At 40.7% G+C, this 19,700-nt stretch overlaps 1 protein-coding gene across 6 annotated transcripts in view; it reads right to left on the bottom strand.

The window, feature by feature from the left end:
* Positions 1-5,773: 5,773 nt before the first annotated feature.
* Positions 5,774-19,700, bottom strand: part of LOC109932037 (caspase-8-like) — a 44,179-nt gene continuing 30,252 nt past the window's right edge. For 2 of the 6 annotated variants that reach the window (XM_048599536.1, XM_048599537.1), the window contains exons 9-11: positions 17,992-18,106; positions 15,588-16,074; positions 5,779-6,622 (exon numbers count right to left, since the gene is read on the bottom strand). In XM_048599536.1, coding sequence (XP_048455493.1) covers positions 6,475-6,622; positions 15,588-16,074; positions 17,992-18,106 — 750 coding nt within the window. In that variant the 3' untranslated portion in view covers positions 5,779-6,474. Of the gene's footprint in view, positions 6,623-15,587; positions 16,075-17,991; positions 18,107-19,700 lie in introns of all 6 variants that reach the window. The other 4 variants (XM_048599540.1, XM_048599538.1, XM_048599539.1 and 1 more) reach the window with 4 other exon arrangements.

The raw sequence follows: 19,700 nt of genomic DNA, 5'->3' as shown, positions 1-19,700 counted from the left end.
GCTCCATGATACCTAGAGATACCCTACAAGGCCTATACATACCCCTACAAAACTTGTACATGGCTCTCTCTACAAGATCTATACGTACCCTTCAAGACCTATACATACTCTATGTATATCTGCAAGACCTGTACATAGCCCGACAGGATCTAAATATCACCTACAAAACCTGTACAACCCTAAAAGATCTATACATATCCTACAAAACCTAAACATACCACTATTAGTTGTATACATACCTTAAAAGACTGACCACTACTAGTTGTATGCATACCTTACAAGACTTTCCAAGATCTATACATATGTTACAAGACTGGTCCAAACATCTAAAAGAATTGTACATATTGTAAAGCGTCTGTATTAAAACCTGGGATGTTAGCCATCACATCCATAGGATTTATCAGCTTTTATTTCCTCCAAATTCCTCAATCTCACTAGATCTTAGTTCTCAACCATTTTCGTCCTAAAACCTTCAACCTTCAAGTCAGACACAAGTACTTGTTTAGTGGTCTCTCTACTCCTCTGAGTGACAACATCCAAGGAGCTTAATATGACAATGGTTCTGATGAAGAGTCACCAGACTCGAAACACTAACTCCGCTTTCTCCCCACAGATACTGCCTGAATTTCACTAGCAATTTCTGTTTTTGTTAACATGACCACAAGGCCTATGAGTGCAGTGGAAGCAAAAACAATGAATGATTTCAAAAGTGATTACGAAGGCAGATCGGAAGATCGAGAAACTTTTAAAGAGCAACAAAGGGTTACTAAAAAAGTCATAAAAAAGAGTAAAGGTAAATTATGACAGAAAACTAATGCAAAATATAAAAACAGTTAGCAGAAGCTTCTATAAGTGTATAAAAGTGAAGAGAGTAGCTAAAGTGAATGTGGGTCCCTTGGAGGATAAGACTGGGGTGTCAATAGTGTGGAACACAGAAATGGCCCATTCACCTAGACTATCTGTATCCATTTGTAAATTTGTTTTTCATCTTTGGCAATATTTTGCTTCAGTTTTCACAGTCCAGGACACTAGTACCATCCCAATAGTGACAGGTAATGCAGAGTTTATAAAAAGGTCTGAAGCTGGAACAAATAATCACATGGGAAAAACGTACTGAGCAAACTAATGGGATTAAAGGCAGATAAGCCCCCAGGGCCTGATAGCCTAGATTTTAGGGTCTTAAAGAAAGTAGCAGTAGGTAAAGTGGATTCAATGGTTATAATATTCCAAAACTCCCTGGATGCAGGAAAGATTCCAATGGATTGGAAAAATGCTAATATAACACCTTTAGTTAAAAAGGGAACGAGGCAGAAAGTAACAGATACAAGTTCCCTTGCAAGTTACAAAACCCTAACTTAGAAATATATTGCCAACCCTTCATGGCCATGAGCTGAGAACCTGAAATTCCATATCCAATAGCTCATAACAGGGGAAGAACTTTCACCATATAGACTGCAGTAGATCAATAATGAGGTTCACCAGTATCTTCTTACCGACTGTTAAGGATGAGTAATAAACTGTGGTCCTCATGGCAATGCCCATATTCCCATACATTAACAATACAATGGGAAGAAATTATTGATGCACTCATCGGGATATTTCAGTTTTCTCTTGATTCAGGATTTCCAATCCTGTGAGATTGGAAAATTGCCAATGTTACTTCGCTATTTACAAACGTTTAAAATATATATTTGGAAATTTTGTTGAAAAGTCCTTAGGCAAACTATGGAGTCAGAGAGTCATACAGCACAGAAACAGACCGTTCAGTCCAACCAGACCATGCTGACCATGATCCCAAACTAAACTAGTCCCACCTGCCTGCACTTGGCCCATATCCCTCCAAACCTTTCCTATTCATGTACTTATCCAAATGTTCTTTAAACATTGTAACTGTACCTGCATCCATCACTTCCTCTGGAAGTTCATTCCACCCATGAACCACTCTTTGTATAAAAAAATTGCTGCTCATGTCTTTTTAAAATCTTCTCTTCTCCCTAAAAATTTGGCTCCTACCTTTGATATCCCCTACCTTAGGGAAAAAACACTTGCCATTCACCTTATCTATACCCCTCATTATTTTGTAAATATCTCTTAGGTTACCTCCTACCCTCCAGTGAAAAAAGTCGCAGCCTATCCAACCTCTCCTTATAACTCAAACCTTCCATCCTGGTAAATATCTCCTGAAGTCTTTCCAGCATAATAATATCCTTTCTATAACTTGAGACCAGAATTGGACACAGTATTCCAGAAGAGGGCTCATACAATCTCAACATAATGTTTCAGCTCCAATACTCAAAGGTCTGAACAATGAAGGCAAGCATGCTAAACACCTTTTTAACCATCTTATTTATATGTGATACAAACTTCAAAGAATTATGTACCTGAACCCCTAGGTCTCTCTGTTCATCTCGATGACTCTATGATTACCAAAATGAATTGATGAAAAAGAACGAACGTTGAATTGTAACAAATAAATCACGTATGTTAAATTATAGCTGAATTCTGAGGAGGTCGCTAGCATGGCACATATTATTAACATGGACTAGCAGAATACAGTTGATAGATTCCAATCAAGGGACTGCTAACAAAAATGGAAGTACAATACATGGAATCAGAAGCAATTTATTTAAAGGAATCGAATGAGACAGACAGAAAATTTGAAGGTCACGATTGATTGACTTTTATTTGGCAAGAGTACTAAGGAAAATGATGATTAGATGGAGGTAATTTGCAGATCTACCATTGAATGGGAGAACAGGCTCAAGGGACTGAATGGCCTACCCCAGTACTTCTATCCTTCACATGAAGGAGAGCAAGAGGTGACAATCAGCAGCATTTAAGCTGCAGCCTGGTGGCAGAAGAATCATGGGAGTTGAAAGTCGCAGTCAGAATTTCCAGGGACCCCTCCCATTGTGTTTCCAATGCTGGTAGTCATACTCAAAAAAAATCATACTACTGTAAAGTTGTCTAATTTGTTGGATAGCTCTCCCAGCCTTTGCACCAATCTCCTGCAGTTAATGTGGAGGACTTTGTAAGTCCGTTGGCAATTTGGTTACTCCTGAATGGTTTGTGATAATACTCTTTTTGGAGTGGTTTGCTGTAATTGAAAGGAGTGCTCACTTGAGGATCTACCCATAACAGTTTCAGTTTAAGAAGGAGGCTCTTGCCATAACGATTTCAAGAACAATTCATGATGGACAACAAATGTTGGCCTTGCCAACAAAGCTCACATCCCACGAATGAATAAAAATAAATTCCTTAATTCTGCCTTATTTTCTGGTACCTTATTAAATTTTTTCTAAAAATCCCTATTTACCACAAGTATTGCATCTGTCATATCCAGTCTTCATTATTTCAAAGTATTGTAAAATGTTGGTCAAATCTTTTAGATAACTGCAAAAGAGTTAAAATCTTTATTTTTAAAAATGAGTAATTTTGCTGCAATACACATGAAGTGATAAAAGTGTAAATAACAGACTGCAGTTTGGTTTTGAAGAGATATCTTCTCAGCTTTTTGTGACATTACAGTTTAGAGAATCCCATAACTATGGGTGGCACAGCGACTCAGTGATTAGCACTGCTGCCTCACAGCGCCAGGCACCCAAGTTCGATTTCACCCTCGGGTGACTGTCTGTGTGGAATTTGCACATTCTCCCTGCATTTGCGTGGGTTTCCTCTGGGTGCTCCAGTTTCCTCCCACAGTCCAAAGATGTGCAGGCTAGGTGTATTGGCTATGCTAAATTGCCTGTAGTGTTCAGGGATGTGTAGATTAGGTGGGCTATAGGGAGATGGGGTCTGGGTGGGATGCTCTGAGGGTTGGTGTGGATTTGTTGGGCCAAAGGGCCTGTTGCCACATTGTGGAGATTCTATAAAAATAAATTTCATTCCCAGCTTCACCTAGTGCTGTTGTGAACCATCAGATCTTGCTAATTTGACCGTCTTTTAAGTTTCAGCACCTTCTTTTGAAAAGTAATTTTCACTGATGAGTTTCAAACCAATTCTGGTGTTCTGCAAATGCTCCTTTACTTCATGGTATTTTATTTGATTTTACCATAGTTTCATGGGAACAGGTGGAGAGGACAGAATTGGGAGTCCCTAGCCAAGTTCATGTTCTTGCTATGTATAATTTTGGTTCTTATTTTCAAATGTCTTTTCTAGCAATACCTGGACTAGGACCTACGAACTGACTTCCTTAGTAAATCTATTTTTTAACTTTTTCATGCTACAAACACTCATTTCTGGGCTTCAAGTCTTTCTTAGGTGTTCCCATCTACATTCCATTTTGTTTGTCTCTTTTACCCTCTTCCCTTTCTTGAATAGTGGTGTAATACTGGCAGCCCTCTGACACCATTCTGTGTTACCAACATCTCTATGGTTTCTACCTTTGCTTCATGCAGAAGCCCAGGATACATTTCAACTGGAGCAGGTGGCTCACCAACCTTCAGTAATGCTACTCTATTTCCTCTATTATTATCTTGTGCATATCTTCCCACTCCCCTTTTAGTGTAACCTTCACATCTTTTGCTCCCTTCGTGAAGGCAGATGCAAAGTAGTAATTTAGTTACGTTGTTTTGGGTTCTTAAAACCCAACCTTTTCTCAAATTTACACTTTATAGCTTCATGAACTGTTTTAGGATTAAATTTAATGCAGCCTGCTATTCCTGTCTTGTAACATCCCTTTGCCTCTCTTTTTAGCTTTTTCAATTCCTTCCTATACTTTCCATAATTTTCCTGGTCCTTAACTGAGTTTTGCTCCTGACATTTGCTTTAAGTCTCCACTTTTAGTTTTATGTGAACTTTTATTTCCTTTATCATTTTTTGTTAACATTTACCTATTTTGTGGAAAGATTCTTCAGGTTTAGGGCATTTCATAATGAATCAAATGCAAGATTAAGTTGGGCCTCCCTTTCCAAGCAATGACCTTGACACTGACAACTTTCCCCGAATATTTTCTGGGATCGTACAAAGGTGCCTCATACAGTTCAGAGTGAAACATTTGTGTTAATGCAACAATGGCAGGTTGACCTATATCATGCATTTCCAGATTTGCTGCCAGTAATAGCTAAAATGTTTACTTCAATGCAATTTGAGATGACAGCTTCAGTCCCCAGGAAATTTCCTGTACAGACTTGAGGACTACCTAAACACTTCGTCATAAGCATGTGAAAGGCATGGGGACAGGAAGATGAAAATACTCTTGTTGTAGACACTGGAAGCTAGAGTCAATAAATGTGGATCTGGAAAAGCACAGTAGGTCAGACCTCATCCAAGGAGCAGGGAAGTCAACGTCTCCAGCCAAAACCCCTCATAAAGGACTCCAAGGAGGAGAAAAGTCAACATTTCAGGCTGAACCCCTTCGTCAGGACTCCAAGGAAGATTTCCAATTCAGACTATAACGGGACTAGCTAAACACTTTTCCACAGGCATGTGAAAGGCATGGGGACAAGAAGATGAAATCACTCTTGTTGTAGACAGTAAGGACTGTAGATGCTGGAAGTTAGAGTCAATAAATGTGGAACTGGAAAAGCATAGCAGGTCAGACAGCATCCAAGGAGCAGGGAAGTCAACATTTCCGGCCAAAACCCTTCATCAGGACTCTGAGGAGCAGGGAGCAGAGTCCTGATATGGGGTTTCAGCCTGAAACATTGACTTCCCTGCTCCTCAGATGCTGTCTGACCTGTTGTGCGTTTCCAGCTCCACATTTATTACTCACTCTTGTTGTATCCCAGATGTGTGACTCATCTATATCCTAGAAAAAACAATGTAGTTGTAGACATTTTTAGTTGGATCATCTATTATGGAGAATGTTAATAAATAGATCTACAGGTCATCCTGTACAGCATTGGGCGTTATGACCACTTTCTCCTATTTAGTCCAAAGGCATAAAATCAACAAGATATCTTGAAGTAATGAGAGGTGGTCTGTCAATGTAAGTCTTTCTTTCTTCAAAGAGCCTATTACGCTGACTGAGCTGCTACATACATAGGAGAAAGATATAAAGTGAATGCAAAGATTCCTCCTAGCAGTCTTTTTTTTTTAAAAATCTTTTAATCTTGGATTATTTACATTAAAATCAGTTTATTTTCAAAAAATGGTAATTGGCATGGAAATCTTCTTAAGGCATCCACAGAAACTTAACCAGAATTTTCCTCATCATAATAATAGTTTGATAGGTTCACTCAGCTTACACTTGCTATGTGGAGGACTCTTGTGGCGTAAAGATGGTGTCCTTACCTCTGAACCAGGAGGGTTCAAGTCCTTCCTGTTCCAGAGGTGTATAATAAAATGTTTAAACAGGTTGATTAAAAATATGTGCACTTGATACATTTGTAAAAAGTTTCAGGGTCCAAATAACCACAGGTACTGCTGCCATTTAGTGACGGACAAAACTCATTCTTAAAGTCAAACTAGCTCACTGAATTTTCTTCTGAGGTTTCAAATACAGACATTCATTCCTGTGTGGCTGAAGTTGGATCAGCTGTTCAAATTCCTTTGAGAAGGGGGCAAAATGATCAACTTCTTGGACAGGGTGAATCTTGGCTCTGGAATTTGCTTCTTGCTTGAATGTTTTTCACTTACTTTCTGATTCACTACAGTCAGAATTGTAAGCAGGTCTTGTCCTCTGGGAAGGCAAAAAGAAAATTCTAAGTGTTAGAAAGCAGACAGAAGAATCACATATCAATATCAGGAGTTCTGGTGTACGGGGGCAGACAGCAAAGTGGTGATGAGCCCACAATGTAATCAGTCATGATCCAAAGACTCGAAACATTAGCTCTGTTTCTCTCCACAGATACTGCCAGTCCTACTAGGTTTCTCCAGCATTCTCTATTTGTTTCAGTTATGATCTCATTGGGTGGAGCAGTCTTGAAGGGCCAAATGGCCTACACCCGCTTTGAAGTCATAAGTTCTAATCTGCCATGCACTGTGGTGGGAACATGGGGGTTAAGAAAGAGATGGCAGGACAAAAAGAGCAACAATGACTAACTTTAGTAAACCTCAAGACAAACTGGATATCTCAAATGAAAGTAAGTCAATAGACTCAAAAGTGGAGCATGTGTTCTGACTCGTTTTTTTTTTATTCATTAACAGGATATGGGTGTCGCTGGCTAGGCAGCAATTATTGCCCATCCCTAATTGCCCAGCAGGCAGTTGAGAGTCAACCACATTGCTGTGGGTCTGCAGATGGCAGTGTCCTTCCCTAAAGGACATTAGTGAACCAGATGCGTTTTTCCGACAATCGACAATGGATTCATGGTCATCTTTAGATTCTTAATTCCAGATATTTTATTGAATTCAATTCAATATTGAATTCAAATTCCACCATCTGCCGTGGCGAGATTCAAACCCAGGTCCCCAGAATGTTACCCGGGTCTCTGGATTAACAGTCCAGTGATAATAGCACTAGGCCATTGCCTCCCCAGACACATTACAGATCAATAGGATATTGCATTCAGATCAGCTACACATACATTTAGGATACTACTCTTGATAAACAAGTAGAATCTGAAAGAACCTTTTCCCCTATTAATGTCACATTTACCTGAGTACTAGGAAACAGGAGAAAATTATATTTGATCTAGAAAAGGCAATCTTTAAACGAATGAAACATAGGGCCAGGAATAGGTAATTCTGCTCCTTCAGCCTGTTCTAACATTCAATTAGATCACACAATCACAGAATTGTTATGACATATAAGGAAGCCATTTGGTCCATTGTGCCTGCACCAGTTCTAATACCTAGTGCCAATCTCCTGACTTTTCCCCCACATAACAGCACACCATTTCTATCCAAATAATCTTGGATGCCTCAGTGGAACCTGCCTCCACCATATTTCCAGGCAGTGAATTCCATATCCTAACCACTTGCTGCGTGAAAAAGCTTTTTCATAGGTCACTCTTGCTTCGTTTGCACCTGACTTTAAATCTTCATCCTCTCGCTTTTTTTTCCCTTTCAGTAATGGGAACAGCTTCCTCACTATTGCATTGATTTCCTCCTTTACTAACAACGTAACCCCACATCTTTTCCTTTTTGTCTGTCCATCCCAAGTACTGAATACCACTTTGTTCAGTCTATATCCTGGGTCACCTTGTAAGAATTTCTCTGTAATCACAGTCATAGCATAGCTGTTAATATTTATTTGAGCTGCTAATTCATCTACCCTATTGTGATTGCTCCATGCATTAAGATACAAAGCCTTATCCATTTGACCTTGTTATTCATCTCAGCTTTATTTTGCAAGATGGCACTAGGTTTTTCTGCCTTCCACATTTTCTATAACCTTTTTGTTTCTGTCCTTGTTTCCCCTTCTCTGTCTTTCTGCTCAGTTTCCCATCCCCCTGCTATTCTGGTTTAAATCCTTACTGAAAGCACTAGCAAACACCCCACCAAGACCATTGGTTTTAGTCCTGCTCAGATCCTGAACTAGTACCAATATCCCAGGATCTGAATCTCTCCCTCCTACACTTTTTCTCCAGCCACATGTGGTATATCCTATTTCTAATGAGCATGTGGTGTTGGTAGCAATTCTGGGATTACTGCCTGTGATGTCCTACCTTTCAATTTTATGTTCTAAATCTCTATACTCTGCTTGTAGGATCTCATCCCTTTTGTTGTTAGTATCAATATATATTATGAATACTAGCTGGTCACCCTCACCCTTTAGAATGTCCTGCAGCTGCTCAAAGACATTCTTGACCATGGCACCAGGGAGGCAACATACCATCCTGGAATCTCTCATGCAGCTGCAGAAATGTTTGTCACTTACTATTGAATCACTAATCACTATAGCCTTGCCACTCTTCTTCCTCCCTTCTCTGCACCAGAACCATCCATTGTTCCATAGATCTTACTTCTGCTGCTATCCCCTGCGAAGTAATCTCCCACAGCAAAATCCAAAACAGTGTACCTGTTAAGAGTGGACCACAGAGGACTCCTGCACTACGTGCCTTCCTCTACTCTGCCTGGTGGTCACCCATCCCTTTTCTATCTATTCAGTTGTTACTTACAGGCCTAACTGCCAATAGTTTCATGTTTGCTGTCATCTTGAATACAGGGGTTACATTTACTACTTTCCAGGCTGATGGAACCTTTTGTGATACAGGAAAAGTTGGAAAGTTAACAATGCATCTACTCCCTCACTGGCCACCTCTTTTAAGATCCTAAGATGAAGTCCATCTGGCCTGGAGACTGGTCAGCCCACAATTCCAGTTTCGCTTAATATCTGGAATTATTTTTGTATCCTCTGTTGTGAAGACTGAAGCAAATTATTTGTTCATGTCATTTGCCATTTCCTTATATATTATTAGCTCTCCATTCTCACACGGTCATAATTTTGTAAACTTTGTTCAGGCCGCTCCTCATCCTTCGATATTCAAGTGAAAACAAATCAAGTTTGTTCAATCACACCTCATAGCTACTACCCTCCAAACCAAGCAACATCCTGGTAAACTGTTTCTGTACCCCCTCCAAAGCCTCCACATCCTTCTGGGAGTGTGGCGATCAAAATTGTACACAATACTCCAAATGGCCTGACTAAAGTTCTACAGAACTGCAATATGACTGACAACTTTTATACTCTATGCCCCAACTGTTTGAAGGCAAGCATGCCATTTGTCTTCTTGACCATCATAATCACTTGCGTTGCCTCTTACAGGGAACTGCAGGCTGTAAACCTAAATCCCTCAGTACGTTGATGCTACAAAGGGTGCAATAACTTACTGTATACTTCCCTCCTGCATTAAATCTTCCAAATCTTCCTTGCATTTGTCCAGATTAAACTCCATCTGTCATTTCTCCACCCAAGTCTCTAGCCTATCTATATCCTGTGTTCTCTGGTGATCCTCACCAACTGCAGCTCCCCCAATCTTTATGTCATCTGCAAACTTATGAATCAGGCCACCCACATTCTCCTCCAAATCATTTATATATTTATATATATTGCAAACAATGGGGATCCCAGCATTGAACCATGCGGAACACAACTGTCATAGATCTCCAGTCCGAAATACACCCTTCTAGTGTTAATCTCCATCTTCTATAACACACCAGTTCTGTATCCATCTTGACAGCTCGCTGCAGAACCCAAGTGACTTCATCTTTTGTATCAACCTGCCAAGAAGGAACTTGTCAAAGGCTTTACTAAAGTCCATATAGACAACATCTTCTGCATTGCTAAAATCCATATAGGCACTTTGCCCTCAATCATCTTTGTCAATCAAGTTTGTGATGCATGACCTGCCCCACACAAACCATGCTAATAAGTCCATATTTTTTCCAAATATGAGTGAATCCTATGCCTAAGAATCTTCCCCAGTAATTTCCCTATCACTGACATAAGGCTCACCAACTTGTAATTTCCTAGATCATCCCTGTTGCCCTTCTTAAATAAAGGAACAATGCTGGCTATTCTCCAGTCCTCAGGGACCTCTCCTGTGACTAAAGAGGACACAAAAATTTCATACAAGATCTCAGCAATTTCTTCACTTGCGTCCCTCAGCGTTCTGGACAGATCCCATTGGGACATGGGGACTGGTCAACCTTCATGCTTTTCAAAATACCCAACACCTTATTTTTTTACATTGACATGCCCTAGAATATCAATACACCCCTCCTAAGACTCACCATCCACCATGTCGTTCTCCTTTGTGAATACTAATGCAAAGTATTCATTAAGGATCTCACCTATTAGGTATCTGTCCTGTTGGGCACCTTTCCTGATATAGGAAAATTTGGAAAATTAACAACATATCCACTATCTCATTGGCCACCTGTTTTAAGATCCTAGGATGAAGTCCATCTGGACCCAGAGACTTGTTGTCTCAATTCGATTTTTGCTTAATACCATAACAGTTTGCTTCGTATCTCTTCCCTCATGATTATTCTTCTCTCTTTCTGCCTCTTGATTTACAGCTAATACCAGAAGTTTAATAGCCTCTTGTGAAGACTGAAGCAAATTTTTTGTTCATGCCATCTGCTATTTTCTTATTATATACTATTAGGTCTTCATTCTCACTCTGTAGAGGATTAACACTCACTTTATTTATATAAAACAAAGAACTGCGGGTGTGGGAAATCTGAAACAAGAACAGAAAGTGCTGGAGAAATGCAGCAGGTCTGGCAGCATCTGAGGAGAGATAAAGTTAAAACCTGTGCAGAAACTACAAGTCTCATTCAGGAGCATAGGGGAATACACATTGCTAGTTTGAATTGAGTGCAGTTCAAGGCAATGGCTTACACTGCAACTTCTCAGGACAACTAGAGACAGGCAACAAATGACAATCTTGGCAACACTGCTTACAACTCAAGAATGAATTTAGCATTAGAATGTAGGAAAAGGGATGAGTCCCTGAAGAATGATTATAGGGAATTAGGCAGAAGGTTAAAATGCAGAACCTCAAGAGTAGTAAAATTTCTGGACTGCTTCCAGTGTCATGTGTCAGAACAAGTAGGAATAAGGGATTTGGCAGATGAATGCATGGCTTGTGAGCTGGTGCAAGGGGCAGGGACTCAGATTCTTGGATCATTGGGATCTCTTCTGGAGCAGAGGTGAAATCTACAAGAGGGACAGTTACACTGAACTGGAGCAGGACCAATATCCTGGCAGGGAGATTTGCTAGAATCACGCAGCAGGATTTAAACAAGTCCGGGAGGGGAGAGGGATCCAAAGCAGTAGAGAGAGATGAAAGAGAAGGTTAAGGACAGTACAGAAGTTAATGAGACCAAGTAAAATAGTAAAGGCAGTGTTGGTAATCCTAGTACTAGACAGGGCAGGCAACAGCACGGCAAGAAGCAAGAGAAGTCTGGATTAAACTGCATTTATTTCAATGCAAGAGACTTGACAGGTAAGGTAATTGAACTCAGGGAATGGATGAGTACATGGCATTGTGGTATTATAGCTATTACAGAAGCATGGCTGAGGGAGGGACACGGCTGGCAGCTCAAAATTTCAGGCTACAGATGCTATAGGAAGGATAGAAGGGGAAAGCGAAAAGAGAGTTGTGTTTTTGATCAGGGAGAACACCACAGCTGTACCTAAAGAATACATTCTTGAAGGTTCATCCACCGAGTCTGTATGGGTAGAACCGAGAAATAAAAAAAGGGGAGATCACTTTGATAGCATAGTATTATGCAACCACCAATAGTCAGCAGGAGATTGAGGAGCAAATACGTAAGGAAATCACAGACTGCAGCAAGAATAATAGCGTTATAACAGTATGGAATTTTAGCTTAGCTTTCCTAACATCGACTGGGACTGCCATAGTGTTAAGGGCTTGGATGGAGAGACATTTGTTAAGTGTTCAGGAAGAATTTCTCATGCAGTATGTTGATGGCCCTACTAGAGAAGGGGCAAAACTTGACCTCATCTTGGGAAATAAGGTAGGGCAAGTGATGGAAGTATTAGTGGGGCAACACTTTGGGACCAGGGACCATAATTTCATTAGTTTTAAAGTAGCCAAGGAAAAGGATAGGTCTGGTCCACAAGTTAAAGTTCTAAATTTGAATAAGGACAATTTTGATGGTGAGACAGGAACTTCTAAAAGTTGATTGGGGGAGGCTGTTTGCAGGCAAAGGGACATCTGTTAAGTGGAGGCTTTCAAAAGTAAGTTAGTTAATGAGGGTTCAGAGCCAGTATGTTCCTGTTAGAGGGAAGGTTGGCAGGAGCAGGGAACCCTAGATGACTAGAGTTGTTGAGGCACAGGTCAAGAAAAAGAAGAAGGCATACGACATGTATAGGTAACTGGGATCAAGTGAATTCCTTGAGGAGTATAGGAGATGTCGGAATACACCTAAGAGAGGCATCAGGAGGATTAAAAGGGGACACAGATGGCTTTGGCTGATAAGGGAGAATCCAAAGAGATTCTACAAGTACATGAAGGACAAAACAGTAACTAAGGAGAGAATTGGGCCTCTTAAAGAGCAACAAGGTTGTCTATGTGTGTGGCCACAAGAGGTGGGTGAGATCCTAAATGAATATTTCTCATCTGTATTTATCGTCAAGAAAGGCATGGATGCCAGGGAACTTGCTGAAATAAATAGTAATGTCTTGAAGACAGTGAGAGGTCACACGACACCAGGTATAGTCCAACAGGTTGATTTGAAATCACCATCTTTCGGAGAGCTGCTTGACTTCACCTGATGAAGGAGCAGTGCTCAGAAAGCTTGTGATTTCAAATCAACCTGTTGGACTATACCTCGTGTCGTGTGACTTCTGACTTTGTCCACCCCAGTCCAACATCAGCACCGCCACATCTTGAAGAAAGTCCACATTACAGAAGAGGAGGTTCTGGAGTCTTAAAACGCATTCAGATAAATAAATCCCCAGGACCTGAAGAAGTGTATCTCAGAACTTTGTGGAAGGCTAGGGAGGAAATTGTGGGACCCCTAGCGGAGATATTTGTATCATCGACAGCCATGGGGAAAGTGACCGAAGGGTGGGTAATGTTGTGCCATTATTTAAGAAAGGCTGTAGGGAAATGCCTGGGAACTACAGACCCGTGAGCCTCACATTGGTGGTGGGTAAGTTGTTAGAAGAGATTTTGAGAGACAGGATCTACAGGCATTTGGAAAGGCAAGGAGTCATTTGTGATAGTCAGCATAGCTTTGTGCATGGGAAATCGTGTCTCACAAATTTGATTGAGCTTTTTGCAGAGGTGGCCAAGAAAGTAGATGAGGCCAGTGTGGTAGATGTTGTCTACATGGACTTTAGACCGACCATTGACAAGGTACCGCATGGTAGGTTGTTGAGTTTAGTTAATTCAGGATCCAGGGGAAACTAACCAATTGGACACAAAATTGCCTTGATGGTTGAAGATAGAGGGTGATGGTATGGGTTGTCTTTCAGAGTAGAGGCTCAGAGTGGAGTAGCAGTGTGCAATAGGGATTGGTGCTGGGTCCACGGTTATTCATCATTTATATAAATGATTTGGATGAGAATTTAGGAAGTATGGTTAGTAAGTTTGTGGATGACACCAAGAGCAGTGGTATACTGGACAGTGAAGAATGTTATCTGGGAATGCAGTGAGATCTTGATCAACGAGGCCAGTGAGCTGAGGAATGGCAGATGAAGTTTAGATTAGATAAATGCAAGGTGTTGCATTTTGGTGGGTCAAACCCAGGGCAGGACTTACAACGTAAGTCAATGGTAGGGCCCTGGGGAATGTTAGAGTACAAAGAGATCTAGGGGAAACAGGTTCATAGCTCCTTGAAAGTGGAGTCACAGATAGGCAGAATGGTGAAGGAGGCTTTCAGCATGCTTGCTTTCATCGGTCCGAGCATTGAGCATGAGTTGGGATGTCTTGTTGCAGCCGTACAAGACCTTGGTGAGGCCATATTTACAATACTGCGTGCAATTTTGGATGCCCTACGATAGAAAGTATGTTATTAAACTAGAAAGAGAGCAGAAAAGAAAACTAGGATGCTACCTGGACTGGAAGGTTTGAGTTATAAAGGAGAGGTTGGATAGGCTGGGACTTTATCCCTGGAGCACAGGAGACTGAGAAGTGACCTTATATAAGTCTATCAAATTATGACAGGCATAGATAAGGTAGATAGCCCACCAGGTTTTCTTTATGGTAGGTGAGTCTAAAATTAGGGGGCATAGGTTTGAGGTGAGAGGGGAGAGATACAAAAGGGCCCAAAGGGGCAATTCTTTTCTCAGAGGGTCGTGAGTGTCTGGAACAGGCTGCCAGAGGTAGTGATGGAAGTGAGCATAATTTCGTCATTTAAGAAACATTTAGACAGGTACATTGGATGGGATACGTAGGGAGTGAAATGGACCAAATGCAGGTAAATTGGACTAATTTAGTTGTGAAAGTTGGGCAGCATGGACAGTTTGGGCCGAAGGACCTGTTTCCACGGTGTAGACCTCAATGACAAAAAGACCATATCGAGAAATTCAAAGTACAAAACAGCACCGCTTTTTAAAAAAAAAAACATTTCAGGGGATGTGGGCATCAATGGCAAGGCCAGCATTTGTTTCCCATCCTTAATTAATTGCTCCTGAGTTGAGTCACATGATAGGCCATTTCATAGGGCAGGCAACCTGCCATGGGGTCAGAAGTCGCATGTCGTCCACAGCTGGTAGGATGGGAGATTTCCTTCCCTAAATGGCATTAATGAATCAAATGTGCCTTTACAACAATCAACAATAATTGTCAATGTCACCATGACTGATATTTTTATTACCCGAATTAAAATTTCACTAGCTGCCATGTCCCCTCAGCACCAGCCTAGCCCTCTGGATTACTAGTGCAATGACGACCACTATGTCACCATCTTCCCAAACAGGACAATCAGAAAAATATGTTGCACATTTCTTCCAATACCGTAATAATAAAAGAACACGTTTCAAATAAAACATACTGGCAGTACATGACTGATTTCAGCATTCTTTCCAAAAGCTGACATTGTGGATGCTGCAGTTACAGCCAATCAAGCTTTGCTCTGATGTTCCATTGGAACATCTGAAGCTCTGCATCATGCTCACGCATCAGTATGGTGATTTGTTTAGAGTGCCAGGGCAACTGGTGTCTGTGAAACTGTAGGCCAATAACTTCAGCAAAAGGAAGAAAATATAACCATTTACTTACTGGGGGCATAATTCTTCCAAGCAGTTACACAGTTCTTGAATAAACCAGGAGCCTTTATCCGTCCTGTAGGAAACACAGTCAGTAACAGTAGACATTCCAATCAGGAAATCCCTATCCTCTGGGATGGAATATGTCATTGCATCAGTTTCAAGCTCAGAGCTGCTGCTTGGGAAATGATTCATCACTTGGCATGCTCTTTGTGAATCATGGCCTTGACAAGCTTGTATAAAGAAGACTTTGGGTTTCTCGAGCAGTGAGCAACACTGAGACCCTGAAAACATGGACCTGATCTTTTTGATATGAAGAAGGTCTCCATCAGTTCCCAAAACTGCATCTTTTTCACCGTGTGAGAGGATACAACACACAAAACAATCATTATGATCAAACTTCTGATACTTGAGCAGTACTTCCTCCATACATTTCACAGTTAAGTTGTCTTTTTTGTCTATTTCAAATCCCAACATTCCGAACACTTGAGTTAGCCTTTCTGCAAAGAAATTAAAAATATATTTATTGCCTTTTAATACTATAGATGACAGAATAAAGGACCACATAATCACATAAAATTAGACAGCATTATAAGCAGTGTTGATGGAAACATACAACTCCAAAGCCATTTTAATAAATTAAGTCAGTCAATGGGGAAAACTGCAGCAAATGGATTTCAAAGAACATAAATCTAAGGTCACCCACCTTGAAACAAGTGGAAGTGCAAAAAGACTTTCTGGTTCACAAGTCATCAAAATATCATGAATAGATGTAGAAAATAATCAAACATTCAGATCTTTACAGCAAGAGGCTGAGAATGCAAACAGGAAAAGTCAAGCTGCAATTACATGAAATTATACCACACCTTCAGGAGGATATATTGGCCTCAGACGGAATGCAGCTCCCACCTACTAGAATGTTACCTAGATTCCAAGCATTTGGTTATGAGGAAAAGTTCAGGGCAGTATGGCCAAGAAGTTAGAGCTATCTGAAGGGGAATAGAGTAGATGGAAACTAACGCTGGTGAGGGACAGAATGAGAATGTGCATGATCCAGAGTACATTTTGTGCCCTTGCCACCCTCAGTGCTTCTTTCAAATGTCGTTCAACAAGGAGTATGATTCACTAGCTGAGGGAGGACATGGCAATGAGCAGATTTCCTTGCCCATGTTTAACCTGAAGCCATGAGTCTTCATGGGGTCCATAGTCAATGTTGAGGACTCCAAGAGTAATACCCTCCTAACTCTATAGCGCTGTCCCACCAGCTCTGCTTGATCTGTCTTGCCAGTGGGACAGGACATATCCAGGGATGGTGACAGTGGTGTCTGAGACATTGTCTGTAGGGTGTGATTCTGTGAGTTTGTCTGTGTCAGGGTGAGGTGAGAATGACAGCCCTTGACATCAAGGCCATATTCGAGCAAGTGTAGTATCAAGGAGCCCTAGCAAAACTGGAATCAAAGAAAAAAAATGGCTATCAGAGTTGGAGTCTCTGCTGGTTGGTGTTGTACATGGTACATAAAAAGATGGTTGTGGTTGTTGGGGGTCAGTCATCTCAGCTTCAGGACATCTCTGCAGGAGATCCTCAGGGTCGTGTCCCAGGCTCAGCCATCTTCAGTTGGCTCAACAATGACCTTTCCTTGATTATAAGGTCAGAATGGGGAAGTTTGCCAATGATTGCATAATGTTTACCACCATTTGCGACTCCCCCACTATCAACATCCTGGGGGTTACCACTGGCCAGAAATTCAGTTGTTCTCACCACACAAACAGTGACTATAAAAGCAGGTCAGAGTCTAAGAATACAATGGCGAGTAACTCACCTTCTGACTCCCCAAAGCCTGTCAATCATCTACAAGGCACTAGTCAGGAGTGTGATACAATACTAACCAATTGCCTGGATGGGTGCGGCTCCAAAAAATTTCATGTAGCTTGAGACTATCCAGGAGAAAGCAGTCCACTTGATTAGCACCACATCCACAAGCATCCACACCCTCCACCACCGATGATCAGTAGTAGCAGAGTGTATTGTCTACAATATGCACTGCAGAAATTCACAAAAGATCCTTAGACAACACCTTCCAAATCCATGACTACTTCCATCTAGAAGGACAAGGGCAGCAGATACATGGGAACATCACCATCTGCAAGTTTCCCTCCTAGCCAGTCACCATCCTGACTTGGAAATATATCATTTCTTCACTGTCACTGGATCAAAATCCTGGAATCCTCTCCCCAATGGCATTGTGGGTCAACCTACAGCACATGGATTGCAGCGTTTCAAGATGGCAGCTCATCGTCAATTTCTCAAGGGCAACCAGATACAGACAAGAAATACTGCCTAGCCAGCAAGGCCCACAGTGAATAAAAAAAATTCAATTGCTTCCATATGCATATAATTTAGAACTTTTGAATTTTACCTGCATCATGATCCGTCCCGTTTCTTTCTTTCAAGTTTGTTCCAGGAAACGATTTGTTGTTCAATATTAAGCAGATTCCAAGTGGCTTACTGTCCATTTTGTACACTTTGATACACTGTTGAAACAGTTAACACATGAAATACATCAAAGGTGACCAATTTTATAAATATTGATATGGACCAGACCATGCCCCCTCAAAATATATTAAGAAGATAGTCTAGACCCCAACGTTTTCTTACTTGTAAAGGCAAGTGGAAGGCAGTGTGTTCCGGATGCAATTCAATTAGTCAAACTACCAGGCTTGAAGTAAAACACTTTATTCTTACACTATAGTTAAAATTTATAAAGAAAGAATTGGAATAACAACTCTATTGGAAAACTTAACAGAATAATTAACGCAACTGTTCCAGTACAGTAACATCCCACAAACACAATCTTAGCAAAGGCCAATTTAGTAAAATAGATTGTTTCACATGTAATTCTCCAATCCAGGAGGAAAGAACATCAAGAGAAAACTCAGTGAGAATTCAAGCACTTTGCTGTAGCAGACAGAGATATAAAGAAGTTTCCAAACTCAAACATCTACTGAAAGTCAAACTAAAATCCTGGTTCTGTGGGAGCTTGATCCTACCCACTCATGTTTCTTTTGCCTACTTTAAAACAAACCAAAGCTGGGCTCAGGGCAGACAGCTCAGTTACAAGTTTACGACACTTGCTTTCAAAAGAAACATGACAGAACAAATCCTTTTTAAAGGCACGTCTCATAACAACAATGATGTTTCAGAAGTGAGTAATTCAGCATATTGAAACGTAACCTTTCTATTCTTGAAACTAGGCTCACGTACAGATCCAGACTGCTGGAGTGACTATGTCTATTCTCTGGTATAGAAAGGAATTCCATGTCAAATGACTCAATAGCACAAAATTGACTCAACCAGCGCTATTACCAGCAAAATACCAGCTTGTCCGTCAAATGAAAATACTGCAATCTTGTCATCATGCTTTCTGAGATTGGGCTCAAACAACACTGCAATTTGTGCAGAATGTAACAGCAGTCAAGGTGCACAAAACAATGAGAAAAAAAACTAGATGTGAAGTGGTCCCTTACAAACACTCCCAATACAGGTACAGAACTGGACAGATACAGAGTAAAGTCCCTCTTTCGTTTATCTAATATTGTCTTATGCATTCTCTGCTAAAATTTGTCTCTCCCTGTCAAAATAGAGGGGAAAGAACAGTAGGAATTGTTTGAGTACAAAACCTGAAGAATTTTAATGTCCAACTTCCCTGTATAAAAGTGCTGCCCAGTTACTTTAACAACATTCTTGGCACTCCACTGGCAACATTTGAGTCACAGGAAAATACATTCCCAATTTAATCCCTAGACACTGTTAAATTAACTTGTATCTTTCACAAGTTGAGGCAGGACAGATTGAAACAGCAGTAAATGTATTTTAGGGTTTGTAAAGGAGAGGAATTGAGCATGAAACAAGAATGTGTATGGTAAATCTTTAATCACATATTAAGCCTCAGTTTGTGTTCAATTTAGGGCATCACATGTTGGGATTTACTAGAACTATACCAGGCATGTGGAATTTCAGACATGGAGCAGCTGCTGTATCTCTCTTCAGAGGAAAGAAGGTTTGGGGAAGATATCATTGAGGTATTCAAAATGATGAAATGTTTCAGTAGTGCTCATACAGAGAAAC

The sequence above is a fragment of the Rhincodon typus genome, chromosome 7 (genome assembly GCF_021869965.1).
Source record: "Rhincodon typus isolate 14 chromosome 7, sRhiTyp1.1, whole genome shotgun sequence".
Taxonomy (NCBI): Eukaryota; Metazoa; Chordata; class Chondrichthyes; order Orectolobiformes; family Rhincodontidae; genus Rhincodon; species Rhincodon typus.
The sequence above is the reverse complement of the archived record's forward strand: the minus strand, read 5'-3'. Positions and strand labels throughout refer to the sequence as shown.